At 34.7% G+C, this 15,473-nt stretch overlaps 2 protein-coding genes across 2 annotated transcripts; both read left to right on the top strand.

Moving 5' to 3' along the window:
• Positions 1-145: 145 nt before the first annotated feature.
• On the top strand, positions 146-980 carry LOC106130702 (large ribosomal subunit protein bL35m). Its single transcript, XM_013329603.2, has 2 exons — positions 146-267; positions 396-980. Exons 1-2 carry the CDS (start codon positions 246-248, stop codon positions 911-913), a joined length of 540 nt encoding a protein of 179 aa, XP_013185057.1. The 5' UTR covers positions 146-245; the 3' UTR covers positions 914-980.
• An 821-nt stretch (positions 981-1,801) lies between these two features.
• LOC106130773 (fumarylacetoacetate hydrolase domain-containing protein 2) lies at positions 1,802-10,134 on the top strand. The gene is made up of 5 exons (XM_013329698.2): positions 1,802-2,136; positions 4,044-4,263; positions 7,481-7,645; positions 8,552-8,718; positions 9,093-10,134. The coding sequence occupies exons 1-5, from the start codon at positions 1,841-1,843 to the stop codon at positions 9,250-9,252; spliced, it is 1,008 nt and encodes a 335-aa protein (XP_013185152.1). The 5' UTR covers positions 1,802-1,840; the 3' UTR covers positions 9,253-10,134.
• Positions 10,135-15,473: the final 5,339 nt, after the last annotated feature.

The raw sequence follows: 15,473 nt of genomic DNA, 5'->3' as shown, positions 1-15,473 counted from the left end.
TAACGACATAAATATAATATATAATTATACTACTGATAACATGATTCATAAATATTGTAAATACACCTGTACAAGAAGAATACTTCAAGAAAAATTATTATCGAAGCTCCCTGCTGTCATCTACAGATAGGAATGATTCAATAAAAAAGGATGATTACCTATGGTGCATCACTACAAATGTCATTTTAACTTACCGAATTCATTCATTTATTGGTTCTGTTTGTGAATAATTTGTATTAGGTATAATGTTTCGGACAGCTATTTTTGGTAATATTTTTGTTTGATATTGTCTAACACTTTTACATAATACCAATATGTGATTGTCCTTTTCCTTGTGTGTAATGTTGATGTGACAGCTTGTTTCGAGGTTAACTACCTATGTATTTCTCTTTCAGCTCTCCGAAGTTTACGACCTCTTTCGAGTCCATATTATAATGCAACCAGGATTATTTGCAATGATTTCAAAAATTTCTCTACAAATAGGAACATTTCTTCACCAACCTCATTCTACAACTTGAACATAGCCAAAGGTTCTCTTTTATGTAATAAACAAATATTGTCTATTTCTGATAATATTACTAAAATTCCTGTGAGAACTGTGACAAAATTCAGTCTCAAAAAAGGCAAGAGGAAAACTGTGAAGGCAGTGGTAAAACGTTTCTTCAGATTACACTGGGGTGCTTGGATAAGGCCCAAAGTTGGTAGACAAAAGAGGTTATGGAAGAAATCACCACCTCAAAGAAGGCGACTAAAAGATCATGTATTCTGCAATGCGACCCAAACTACATTACTAGATAAAATGGTTACAAAGTTCTGGAAGCGCCCTAAATATTATGTTGATGATCCATATGCGCCATACCATACTCGTGAAGAATTCACCATAACCAGAAAACGACCAATTGTAAGGAATTGATTACTGTAATACAACCTTAAAACAAGATAATTATAATTTATGTAGAATAAAGTTTGTTTTTGTCATATTGGTTGTTATTATCATGTTGGTTTACCTATATTTATACACATACATACATAAAATCATGTCTATATCCCTTGCGGGATAGACAAACCCAACAGTCAAGACATACCAAATTGTATATATCAAGACTATACGACAAAGAATATCCACCACAGAAAAATTACTTCGATACTTTTCGGTTCTATATTACTATCATTGTGTGTGCAATGTAAGAAAGAAAAGTCTTTATTTGCCGCAAGATGTAACATTACATGTAGAAAACATTGTACACTGCTCAGAAGGATATTTTATGATTTAAAAGATTTTTGTTTCTATAAATATGTAGGTAGCGTAGTGTGACCTCCATGTCTTCAGTCTTTGTGGAAGTAATAACATGTTTTCTAGAGGGTTCTGGTTCCTGTTTTCTCAGGTTGAAAAAAAGGTTTACATAGATTAAGTTAACATAGGTTCCAAATTGTGTACTTGTGAGTTTGCTGTTAGTATTAGCTACATTCCGCTAGCTGTGTTACGGCAGCTGCGAAATGTGGCTATTACTTACTCTAGTGATTAAAGGTCATTTAAAAATCGATAATTGTAATCGGATATATAATTTCTGTAGATTAAACAAATAAAATAGTTTTAATTAAATGCACTGATCTGTAATTATAATGATTAATCGATTAGTATTTGTGATAAAGGATTATGTTTAATACTATCTACCTTCACGTATAGTAGTCCGATTACTCAAGAAACTAGAAGATATCGATTTGATATCGATCAAATGACTCGAGTTGTTACGTAACTAGAATATTTTTGTTTACGTAATTTCTATCAAAAGTGACGTTTGTTATCACTTTGGGTCGCTGTCGCTGCTGTCATCGTTTCATGAAAATGAGTGGAGTGGTTTACCGTGGTTTAGCTTATTTAAAACATCGCAATTTCACAAATGATTCAGTGATAAACTCTCTAAGGACGAGGACAGTTAGATATTTTTCTGTAACACATAAAAATAATATGAAACTTGTACAATTTACATACAATCTGCCGGAAGGTTCCGGTAGTGGCTTGCGAGTAGGATATATTGAAGGAGAAAACGTCGTGGATTTAAATAAAGCAGATTCCAGCTTACCGACCACGCTATTAGGCGTTTTGTCTACTGGATCCCTAGAAAAAGTGAAAAAGTAAGTCACATTTTGGCTCAATTTCGGGGTACGTTTTAGGTGTCAATTAAAAAAACTAAAGCATATAGTTATTATCATTATAGACCTCTTAAATCCAAAGAGACCTTTGTTTAATGCCTTTAAAGTGTATAAAAAATAATCTAATCGTTTCCCTGTCGGATTACCTAATTAAGTTACCAATTGGAATGATTTTTTCACTTACAAAGTAAAATTATAATGGCAGTGTGATTTCAGCAGTGAACATGTTAACCGTACAAACATATAGCTCTTACGGTGAGGGAAAACATCGTTAGGAAACCTGTACATTCAGGGAACTGAATGTGTAACCATGGATCTAATATGGGTTAGGTTTACTTGCAAAAGTTGCGGAGGTCAGGTGGGAGTCGCTTTGTGTAAAAACCTGACCCACCCAATCCAGGATCCATGGTCAAAGGCATACCCCGGGCTCCTCCTCAGAGTGGAGAGGATGCAACCGGGACTAAATCCACGAGGAAGAACATACATACATATAGTTACGTCTATATCCTTAATAATGAGCCTTAGAACGAAGTAGCCTTTATCCAGCACTCTTTAGGGATTAGCCTCTGAATCCAGAAGGAATGTTTAAATATTCATTGCAGCATTTATGTCTAGGTCAATTTATGTTCCCACACTCCATGTATACTTTTTACCAAATAAAAATCTTTATACCTACCTACTACATAGGTACTTCTAAATACACTGTGTAACAAGTACATACACAGAGATGCTACAGAGCTTCGACTCCCGACTTTGTTAAGTTAAAACTTTCGATTTATCCTTCCTTATACCTTCAGGTTCCGACTTCCCATATGGCAACTACCTACATGATTGATTTGTGTGAAGTGAATTATATTTATTTATATCACATCTATGTCCACTATTGGTTTTGTCATAAGAGTTATCCTAAATTATGCTAATTTCTATGGGTTCTCTATTCAGTAAGTAATACAGATTAAGAGGTAGAAGTATTTAGTTGACAAAGGTACAATGAACTATGCTCCTCTCTAACAAAAGTGTTGTTTGTTAGTTCTATTATTTAAAAAATCCTTGAACTTTAAAGAGATCTTCTATATAAGTTAAGAAAAATATATTTTTTTATATGAATTCATGCAAGATTGTTTTTTGTAGTAGGTATCTGACTAATATTCTCTCTCATTGTTTTAAGATGTTTTTCTTGGAATGAATAATTAATGTTTATTGGTATTCCTTATCTGCCACAGCAATTATGTATTAGTGCCTTACATATATGTATATGAAATTGGTGTTTCCTTGTACTGGCCTCTTTAATCACAAATTTCTCCCCTTTGGTTAGGAATTCCAAATTCAAATTTTTACAGCTACTAATGTGTAATGTTTTTGTGTTTCGTTAACTTTTGCCTAGTTGGCAAAAGTGCATAGATAATAGTGGTTCTTACATTCATGAAATAAATATATTATATAAAAAGAAATTTGACTTTTTGTTCCCCCTTTACCAAACGCCAATTTCATATGTTAGGACTTAATATTAAAATGTATTTGTAACTGCCTCCAGTGTTGAAGAAATTTGCTTAGTTATTTGCAGGTCATGGGCAGCACACTGCTTACTTTAGGTAGGGTCTTCTGGTTATATTTTTTTAGGATTTAATACATCAAAGAAACATATAAGTTGTTATTCTTCTTTCAAGAAGTTCCCAATAACATCAATAAACCAAAATTCTCAAAATCAGGCAACTGAATGTATAATCATGAACCAAGCAAGGGTTAAGTTCCCCTGCTAGGACCACAAAGGTCGCCCTTGTCATACCTACTTACTCTAGGATCATGGAAATATGCAGATCACATGATTCTCCATAATATACAACTGGGTCTGACGCCAGCAGGATGATTTTGTTATTTTTTATTCACAGACTAAAATCGAGCAACCCGAAAACGGTACCATTATCATCAGTGACGCTAGCCGCGCCAATAACAGGCATGGATAAGGTGCTTTGCATTGGACTTAACTATAAAGACCACTGCGAGGAACAAAACCTGACACCGCCTCCAGTTCCGATGATCTTCAGCAAGTTCGCCAGCTGCGTGATAGGACCTAACGATGTTTTGAAGCTCAGGACTCAGGTTACCAAGGTAATTGTTGAACTGAACGACTTAACATTACAACGTCATCAATGTAGCTTAGAACTCAGATTACCGAGGTAACTGTTGAATTGATGATTTATTATTTAGTTTCATAGCCAAGTTATCATCCTTCTGACAATTGTACTGGTTGCTTCCTCCTTTAGGCGGAGCCCAGGGTACGCCGTATTTTTATTTTTTTATTATTTTATAAAGAGTGCCCTATTTCCGTAATCCTGTTTATAAGGGAAGGAAAGTTTTCGTATGTATGTTTGTTGTACTAGGTACCTAACTACTTCAGTCGCCTCTTGCGAAGTTCTCGAGAAAGTGAGATAGGTTCTAATTTGATATCTTTTTTGTCGTCACACCAAGATTTTTTTAGCCAATCTAAGATATTCTACGCTTTGAATTATTAATTATTATTCGCTAGCATTATGTAACACAGTTATCTTTAAATACTCATACATATCTTTGCATCTTTGTGTGTATTTACTATCATAACGATAACTTCATTTTTATGTTATCAATGTTCTTTACATAAACATTTTACGTATATTTTTTATCCACATCGAATTTTTCATATACGTTTTTTTCATACACAGTAGGTAAAATAAAAAAACTTATGTGATTTATTCATTGTAGATAGAACTTTATACAATGTATCAATCAGGAGAAAAAAATAAACACGTTTTGTTGGGTTTTATTAAAATTTAATGAAACAGAAACTATTTATTTTACTTGGAAAATAAACAAAGGGATTTATAGATAAATTATTAGTAAACAGCTTCCATTCTTGTTTGGTAACGTAGAAAAAGACATAGTGCCAGCTGCTTCTCTTCCCTTGCAGAGTTTCGGAAGTCAGACGGGAGTCGCTTCGTGTATAAATAGCTGACGGCGGATTTTTTAGTCGGCACTCCTATTTGCATTTCAAAGCCATTGCAGGAGAACCTTACCCTTATTGGATCGTTGTGACATCCTGTTGCCTGAATAAACAGGTTTCCTCACAATGTTTTCCCTCACCGCCAGAGTATCGATTAGCAATGAAAGTAATGTAGGGACATAATTCAGCTTAAAGTAATCGGCCACTATTCTATGTCGCATTTGTACTATTCAACAACGCTTTCTGATAGGCTGATAGCCACAAATATTTTCGCGCCATTCAAAAATTTACTTTTGCGAAGATAAATCAAAGTAAGTTATAAAATTGATAAACTTTATCTCAGCGCAGTGAAAGGGTGCTGGGCCCATAACCGCTTACAAAAAAAAAACACGTTGACATCCCATACTCGAACTAAGTACTTTTTTATTAAACAAGCGGAAGTTACACAGTTAGACACAGATGGCGTTAGATGTACAAACAAATTTTGTTACCAACATACTAACAAACATACAGCTCTAATCATCTACACTAATAAAACTATGTAAATCGTCCGTATGTATAAAGCCGCCTCACTCCGTCCTTCTTATGACGCAAAATGCCATTATATCATTGCGCTCCCACCTACGCTTGACATGAATTACGACCTCAATTTGCTTCAATAATTGACCCCAATTTACCAGAGCTCAGGTCAGAGAGACCTCTGATTCACGACACATTTTTGACCCCTTATATTTAGTACACTATGCAGTTATAGGACATAATGTGATGTTTGAAAAGAAATTGAAATTGTTAGCTCTCTTGCATTCTTCTTGTGTTTTTTACTTGAAAAATATAAAAATGTTATAGTTTTACAAGTTTAAGTTTTGTTTTAAGAATTCAACTGTATATTATGGTATACATTATTTATAGTGATAAGATATTATATGGGAAAAGATTGTGGTTTCCATGTGGCCTCCGGCACTTAAAGAATAGAACCACTCCATAACCTTCCCATGGATGTCGTAATAGGCTTATAAACTTAGGATTATTTTTAAAGCGATGGGTTAATTGTCACTATTTAATCTTGATTCCATTATAAAGCTATAAAATTAAACACCGTTAGGCCATACAGCAGCTCGTGGCCTTTCAGTCCTTTCAAGACTGTTGGCTCTGTCTACCCCGCAAGGTATAAAGACGTAACCGTATGTATGTAAGAGAAGAAATTTGTGACTCTGGTATTCTTCTTGTATTTTCAACCTGAAAAATATTAAACTATTTTAGTTTTACAATTTGGTTTGCGAAGGAAGTATGCAGAGATCGTGGCAAGTGGAAAGAGGTAGTCTCTGCCTACCCCTCCGGGAAAGAGGGGAACATGCTGTGAAGGGGTTCTTTCTTCGGCAGATTAATGATGGGTCATCCTAATTATATATCCTAATTATATATTTTATGTATGTATAATAATATGTATTTATAGTGTATATTATGTATGTATATCTTGTATGTATTTACGTATTTTTTTTTGTAATGTATTTTTGTCAGTATGCATGTGCACTTTATCGCACCACCAACTTAAAGTTTTCTCTGTTTGGTCAACTGGTTGACTGGTAGAGAATGCCAAACGGCATTAAGTCCGCCTTTTGTACATTTTTTGTTTTTGTGCAATAAAGTTTAAATAAATAAATAAATAAATAAATAAAGAGGCGTGATTTTATGTAAGTTGGTTTTAACATTAACCTTTCATATATACTTAAAATATCACATTATGTCGAATTCCGTTATTGTATTTGATTGAAATGCGTTATGAAATTTTTTGCAACTATCAGTTGTGACGTCAGTTTCACTTGTGCTGACCACTTTCTAATCTATTAAAATATTATTCTGAATTCTATCCTATTAACTAATACTACTTAAATTTCACTATTTAAATCTCAATTCCATCATTAAGTCATACAGCTGCATGTGGCCTTACAGTCTTTTGTACTGTTGGCTAAAGACGCGATTATATGTATGTTTGTATGAAATTGAGAAATATAAGACATAAATAATAAAACACACAAATATATAGCCTTTTATTGTGCTGTGTGGTTCCCGGCACCAATACAAAAAAGAATAGAACCACTCCATCTCTCTCTTTTCCATGTATGTCGTGAATGGCTACTAAGGGAAAGGCTTACAAACTTGGGATTCATTATTAGGCGATGGGCTAGCAACCTGTCACTATTTGAATCTCAATTCTATCATTAAGCCAAATAGCTGAACGTGGCCATTCAGACTTTTCAAGACTGTTGGCTCTGTCTACCCCGCTAGGGATATAGACGTGACTATATGTATGTATGTATGTTGATTAAAAAAATACTTATTTGTTCACAGAAAGTGGACTGGGAAGTGGAGCTGGCGGTGGTGATTGGCAAGAAGACCTCTTTCGTGAAGGCAGCTAATGCTTTCGACCACGTGATGGGGTACACGGTGGCTCAGGACATAAGCGCTAGGGACTGGCAGAAGGAGAGGAATGCGGGGCAGTTCTTACTTGGAAAGGTGAGACTATGTTTTTATAAGAAAACATCATCAGGGAACTATTCTAAGAAATTGATTTTTTTAATCTTTATTGCCTAAAAAAATGTACAAAAGGTGGACTTAATTATTAACAGAAAAATTTGAAGTAGTGCGATAAAGTGCACATTTATACTACAAAATATATATAACTAACAAAATACATGCAAGATACATGATATTTCATTTGTTATTTGTATTCATATAACAAAAAATACATATACATACTAACAAGTATAATATAATAACAAATTGGGATGACTTATTGTGGATCCGCCGAAGAAAAAACCCATTCACAGCATGTTTGAACGCCGAGCGACTAGGAGCTCTCCTGATCATTTCATGAAGAGTCTTGAACCTGAAAAGATTTGTCTAAGAAAGTAGACAGGAACAGAGGAGTACGTAATGTGAAAAGTGTGTGTCTAAAGAGCGAAGCGTTGATTGATCTTCTAGTATATTCCTGTATGGCATTTTACTGATACAGCAGTATCAGCCAGCAGTTTTATAGTTCCAACGATATGTTACTATGTAGTCATTCCATACCATAGATTGAGGTAAGATAAAGAGACATGACATCTTCTACGTTCGTGTTTAAAACAATTCTCCGATGGTCGTTTGGCCTACGTGTAGTTCAACGACATAACATATTTTTCATCCTCCGGCGTTCGGCTGACAGAACTTTTCATCTTCAAACCATTCGTCGAGAGAATGAAAAGCCCTGTCGCTCAAAATTCCCACGACGAAAAGATACATACATCACGTCTATTCCCTTACCGGGCAGACAGCAATCAGTGTCGAAAAGACTGAAAGGCCGATAAGATACTTAATATCTCTTCTATCTATCTATCTATATGTTATCACCGATGACTCTATAGAAATTATTCGTTTCAGGCTATGGACACATTCTGCCCCATCGGCCCCTGGATAGTGACCAGTGACGAGATTGGAGACCCCCAGAACTTGAACATAAGATCCTCCATCAACGGGGAGGTCAAACAAAAGAGCAAAACCGACCAGCTGATCCATAAGATACCTGACGTCATTGAACGATTGTCTTCGTAAGTTCCATATTCCTGTTTTTAAACCTTTGTGTGTCGAAGATTTTATGTTAGCCTCACTATTACCCCTCCCGTGTACCTTTCTTGCCATTTCGAAGGTATCATGCGTATATTTTTTGGTCCATTAAGCACCAATATAAAAAAGAATAGAACCACTCCATCTTTTTCCCATGGATGACGTAAAAGGCGACTTAGAAATAGGCTTATAAACTTGGTATTCTTCTTTTAGGCGATGGGCTAGCAACCTGTCACTATTTGAATCTCAATTCTATCATTAAGCCTAACAGCTGAACGTGGCCTATCAGTCTTTCAAGACTGCTAATGAAAAACATGTGATGTGCAGTGTATATTAACTTAGTATGTATTTTTGCCAGGGTAATGACACTATACCCAGGCGATATAATACTAACGGGCACTCCCGGCGGCGTGGGCATGTACAGGAACCCCTCGGAGTACCTCAAACCTGGGGACGTCATCGAGAGTGAGATACAAAACATCGGGGTGCTAACTACTAAAGTTGTAGATGCGAAATAAAACTCAGATATATGTTTATACTAGAATTCACATTATAAATCGTGTTAATTTCCGCTCCCGTGGGAAATTAGGAAAATCCTCTCTCAGTGCACCTTCCCTAGATATAAAAATCTACATGGGTTCATAAGAGATGGTTTTTAACGCCTGCCAAATGTTGAATAACTTTATTGAATTGGATAAAAAAACTTATGATTATGTACATAGTTTCTCTATACAAAAAATAACTACATTAAACTTACTTATTTACTTGTCATAAAATTTGACTCGTGATTAACAGCCTTGCAGTAATAATAATGTTATTTTGTTGTCGATGGTATTTATTTTTGCAAAAATATTTCTTAACCCGTGGTATCACGGTATTATAAAACGAATTAATAAAATCGATGTATAATCGATATAAAATTAAAACATAACATTAGCGAAACAAATTATGTGTGTTAAACTTTTTATACTAAGAAAAGTTCATGAAATTGTAACAAATGTAAATAATCGTTTTTATACAACAAATCAAGTTCATTTAGACTTATATTGTACAGTCCGAATATTTATACTTAGAGAATAAAAAAGGTTATATGTTATATATTGTAAGTTCAATCCGAAGATTTTAATCGGTTTTCCATCTGACTTAAATAAAAGAGGTTTTCAATTCTATTGTATGTTATAATTTTTTTTATGTATATTACATGAATGTTCTGAAATCAAAACTGATTTTGAATTTTCTTATTTGTGTGTGTCATCATTTAAATTTCATTAGAAGAAAAAATTATAAGAACGTTCTTATTAAAAATGGTTAAAGCTTTGTTAAAAAGCAAATATTGTTTATATCTATAGGTTTGTAAAATGCATTTAATCTTGTTGCAATAAACTTGTTTTATATATAAACTCCCTTTATTTAAACTTAAAATGTATTTATTAACTTCACTAAGTATAGACAATAGAAGGTTACTGATTCGAACCTACTGTGGTTATAACTATTCCAAGTTTAATTACCTAATTTAAAATGCGATCGATGCTCTTATTGGTATTCAAAGTCTAGTAGAAATGTATCTGGGAAATGGAAGTGTTTCATATTCAAAAATGTTTTAAGTCTTTCCCGATGCTGCAAAGCGCAAATTCAACTAGACAAGTATCAATTTAAAATGGACGAGCTATACACATCTCAATTCTGAACGCTGATTGGTGAATGGCCCTCACAATTGGACCAATCGGCGTCTTCCGTTCTGGCAGGAAGAGTCGTTTGCGCGCGCGCCGTTCCTTTTCATAGACTATTAAATTTAATTCTATACAAGGGGAGTTTTATTAGGTTAAGTGGGCTATACGGGTTATTGCCAGTATAGAGTGGCCTCTCACGCCGTAATGATAAATGCAATTCATGTGTCAAGATAAAATTGTCATTTGAATACTGATATAATTTGATACCCGCAGATTCTAACTTTGTCTATGCAACGGATATTCATCGTTATGGATATTGTTCGGCCAATTTTGTTGTTGAGATCTATTTTGTGTCTATTGGTCCTATTATGTCGTTGCATTTGTGCATGTGAATGTCCGTCGGCGTGATTGGATTTTGAAATATATTGAAGTACCCTTATAGAGGTCTCCATTCGTCTTGCAATTTGTGCAATAAGTGTCTATATATAGTAGATACTTGCTTCTAACCGCGCCCTGACTCGTGTGAATCTCGTGACTTAGGACGTCTCGATGAAATGCCACGTTTAACACGTATGGATTTATCACGTATTTACAGTTAGTTAGTTCCTATACCTTTCGGCTGATACCCTGTATAATGGGTGGCAGGCTCCTGCCACTAAGTGTTGTTACATCCCAACTTAATACGAGTATATAGAAACGCGAAAATAGGAATTTGCGAAAAATTTTTTGCAGGTGGCGCTAAATTCGCGCGAGCGAAATTGCGGGTAAAAGCTTGTATTCATATTTATCAGGTGTTAGCCGAAGATACCTATTATGTATAACTAAGTAGGCAACTATAGTAAATTCACTCATAAAACGGACTCGGATTATTTAAATGAGTCTTCTCTCTGGAGTGGTGTAGAGTTAACTTAGGGTCTATCCGTTGTTAATAACGAGTAAAAATGGAATAGTTAAAAATAAATAAGTAGTTACCTTTGCGTACTGATACACTGATCGCAAAAAATATTATCAATATCTTGTATCGCGTAGTTATAAAATAGAGCCGCAGAAGAGGTTATGAGTTCATCATATTTTTATCATCATAATAAATTCTGGCTTTAATTAGACTTTTAACATAATTAATGCTAACATAAGATGCCGAAAGAGGAACGGATCTGAAACTGATTTCCGACGGTCACCTTGACCTACGTAGGTATAGTTCGACGAGATAGTTTCGTCTTTTTGCGTTCAGCCGACAGGACTTTTTATCTTTGAATGGTTTATAGGTGAAAAGTCCTGTGGCCCAATTAAGTATTAACAATTTTACCTATTTAATGAGATTTAACTAAAGTTTTGTGCTTATTTATACTAAAACCATACATTTTAATACTGTTGGCCTTGCCGTTACTTTGTTATGGACAGAGACTTAAATATATTTATAATAACTTTATGGTACCTACAAAATACAAATGAATAGCACAAATGGCGGACTTAGGTAATGCTAGAAGCATTATCTACCAGTCAACCACAGGGTCTAGCAGAGAACTTGTGTGGGGAAGAGAATATGTATACCTATATGTAAATTAAAATAAATAAATATTTGGAAAAACAATAATTCTTAGTCACATTTTATAGAAAAACACAGCATGCGACGAAAAACAATGAAAAATTTTAAAATTCTTTATCTTCAGTGCAGTGTCACTAAATACTCATTGATAAGCACTTAAGCAGCAGGAGAAATTATAATACACTCCTGCGGCACTAGTACTTAGGAACAAGATTTAGATTCTTCTTTCTTCTTTGTCCATCTTGCTGTTTCTTCTGTTACCCACAAATTTCCAGCATTTCCCAACGTTTACAGCTTTTTCCCGTCGATTACAAATGTTTCCCAGTTATGTCTAAAGTCCAAAAGAATATAAAAATTATGTTATATAGGTACCTACTTTTTTCCTTCATAAAAGGCAGTGAAAATGATCAACAGTTACGCGGCGTAACTTACGCCTGTAGTCTGGATTCTTATTGAAAGTTTTAGAGCGATGTTGTTTCTAAGATTTTACAAATATATCTAAGTACAGGAGATTAAGAAATACAGCCTTTATCCGTCCACTACTTATTGTGTATCTTGTTGCAAACCAACTAATTTGCATCGTGATCACGAATAGCTATATTGTACCTAAGTTAGGCGACCACTAGATTACCACCACCTTAATAAAGAGTGTAACGAATTAATTTTATTGTTTTGCAACTATCTTTATAGTAAAAGTGACTAAAGAGAAATTCACCAACTTTGTCTTCTTTTCTTATTTTGTCGGTTCCAAATGGAGAATTCTGATGATTGAGACATTATTATGTTCGTCTTATCGAAGTTCGTAACTCTACAGTTCAGATTGCAAAATCAGTGGCCTTTAAAAACTTACTGTTAAGGAGTGGTAAAAATGTTGCCATCAATAAAAAAAATTGTTGTCTGACTCATTTTGAGCGCTTCTGCCCAGTAGCCAGTAGCGAGTCTACAGTTCTAATTACTCAATCAATTGGCCACATCCGCGCATGTAGACGCACGAATATACTCGAAACGGCATCTGACGTATTAAACTAATTTGAAGAGTTGTTAAGTTTGATTTAACCAATCGTACGATTGGTACAGATTTGTAACAATTTGATGACACATGTAGATTTTATTGGTATTCAAAGTCTAGTCAGAAATATGTCTGGGAAATGGTTAAAGTGTTTCATTTACTGTTCGTTGACAGCTCGAGTTATCCTTTAATAATAAGACTATATTATTAAATAAATGATAATATATATGCAACAAAAAATTTTTAAAATTAATTTAATAATTTTTATCTACTTATTTATTTTTAGGGCCGGTCATCGTCTAAATTAACCAACGCGAATTGCACTGCCTATAATTTTGGGCATTTGGTACCTATCTATGAAAAGAAATATTAATGGTAACTATACCTACGTAGTGAAATAACATTCCAAGATGCAATTAATGAGATGCAAAAACACGCGTCGGGTCTGCCTTGAGAATATTCTAAAGACTACGTGCGCGCCCATATGTTGGTGGGATGAATGACCATTCCCGCGTTTTCGGCCGCAACGACACTCTTTATTTGAAAATTCGAATATTACTTTTTTATTGCCAGCAGCAGCTTATATACTAGCCAGTACTTAACACTTGTGCCGAAGTAGGTCGTAACATTTTTATGAGCGTTACCAGAGTAGATTTAATGGTGTTTATTGAAAAAAGAAATTAACATGCCGTGCAGATGATACCTATTTTTTTCGGCCAGGATTCTTATCTCACATAATATTTACTTACTCATATTATTAACTTATATTATCATTTTTTTCGTAAATATATGTGTTGTCCGGTGCGTAAAAATATTTTTATGTAAGTAGTTATTGTATGTTTGTAACGCGATATCTTTCGAACCATTGGGCAGATTTCGATGAAATTAAAAATATATGTAGGATCTGTCAATAGAATTAAATTTTTAGGGGCAACAAAGCCGATTAAGTAGTTTTTAAGATATGGTCTCAGTTCGCGGCAAACAACTAGTGTACCAAGTTCAAAAAGAGTCCTTCAAATATGGCGCAGTCCATCCTATTTCGAGTTAAAAACAAAAGTCGTGCACTGTTTACTTAAGCTGTAAGTTCATCACACTGTCGCTTACCATTATCAGACTATTATATTCCTCATCTTTGAACTCTGCCCTCCATATCTTAGTTGCCACCCCGTCTTAACCGCTTATCTAATAACACTGTAAATAGCATATTTGTTCATTGACAGCTAAAACAACGGTTTGTTCGTTTTCAAGTGTATAATAATATCATTGATGATAATATACAAGTATGGGTTGTTAAGTATTTGCAAAATTATCAGCGAAATGCACCAACTTTGACAAATTCAAAAGTAGGTTATCAATTCCCGAAATTGGGTAAGTGCACGGCAGACCAATAATACCGTTGCCAATTTCTCAGCATGTGAAGTGTCATTTAGATGTTGAGCTTACGCTAAGAATGCAGTCAGGATTACGATACGAACAGAAGAAAAATCTGTTAAAATCGACGCGACAAAGAATAAGCAGACATAACCAGATGTAAACAGTGTCTAATGGGATTAATGAATGTGGAAGTGGAATTCGAACCCATAAACCTTGGAGCGGGTACGCTATTGAGTCGTATACTTTAACCACTCAACCAGGTCGACCCTTAAACAGTCACAATTTTATTATTCATCTTATGTGGCGGTAATAGAGGCTAAATTGCAACAAATTGGGATATTGTCTGACTGTAATTCTGTATATGAGTATAACAGATGTGGACCTAATTGCAAGATCACGACCCTGGGCCGGGGACGTCAACTCATTAAGAAGTGAGTTCGTTATGACTGGATGATGGAAATTGTGTATCGCTGTGGCTTTATTAAGAAACCAGTCACCCGCCCCGGCTTTTCATGGGTATAATCTATACTAATATTAAAAAGCTGAAGAGTTTGTTTGAGCGCGCTAATCTAAGGAACTACTGGTTCGAATTGAGAAATTATTTTTGCGTTGAATAGACCATTTATCGAGGGACGCTTTAGGCTATATAACATTACGCTGCAATTATAAGAAGCACAGAAATAATGGAAAATGTAAAAAAAACGGGTAAAATTATTCATCCTTGAGGCCTTCAATGATGCCCAAAATAACTATTCCACGCGGACGAAGTCGCGAGCACAGCTAGTAATGAATAAAATGTTAAAGTTTGAACACAGGCAGAGAAACGACTTTATAAATAGGTATGTAGTGATGACAATTTATTTGGTGAATTTTCATTCGTTAATATAAAACATAGCAAAAACCAAACGATCAAAAAAGCTTTTATCTAAGACCAATCAGCTGATCAACCAATGTCACAAAAAATTTGTTGTTCACAAAATTTCACGTTTGCTACTTGTTTTAAGGAAACTTACTAAGTATCATTGTCGAAACATGCTGAAATACCTTTGTACGTTTTATAAAGTACAAAGACATAAGTTTCGCTAGACCCCGCGAGTGCATCTACCTACTCCGCTTAGCAAAACCGTGACCAATGTACAT

The sequence above is a fragment of the Amyelois transitella genome, chromosome 23, assembly GCF_032362555.1.
Source record: "Amyelois transitella isolate CPQ chromosome 23, ilAmyTran1.1, whole genome shotgun sequence".
In the NCBI taxonomy this organism is placed as follows: domain Eukaryota; kingdom Metazoa; phylum Arthropoda; class Insecta; order Lepidoptera; family Pyralidae; genus Amyelois; species Amyelois transitella.
The sequence above is the reverse complement of the archived record's forward strand: the minus strand, read 5'-3'. Positions and strand labels throughout refer to the sequence as shown.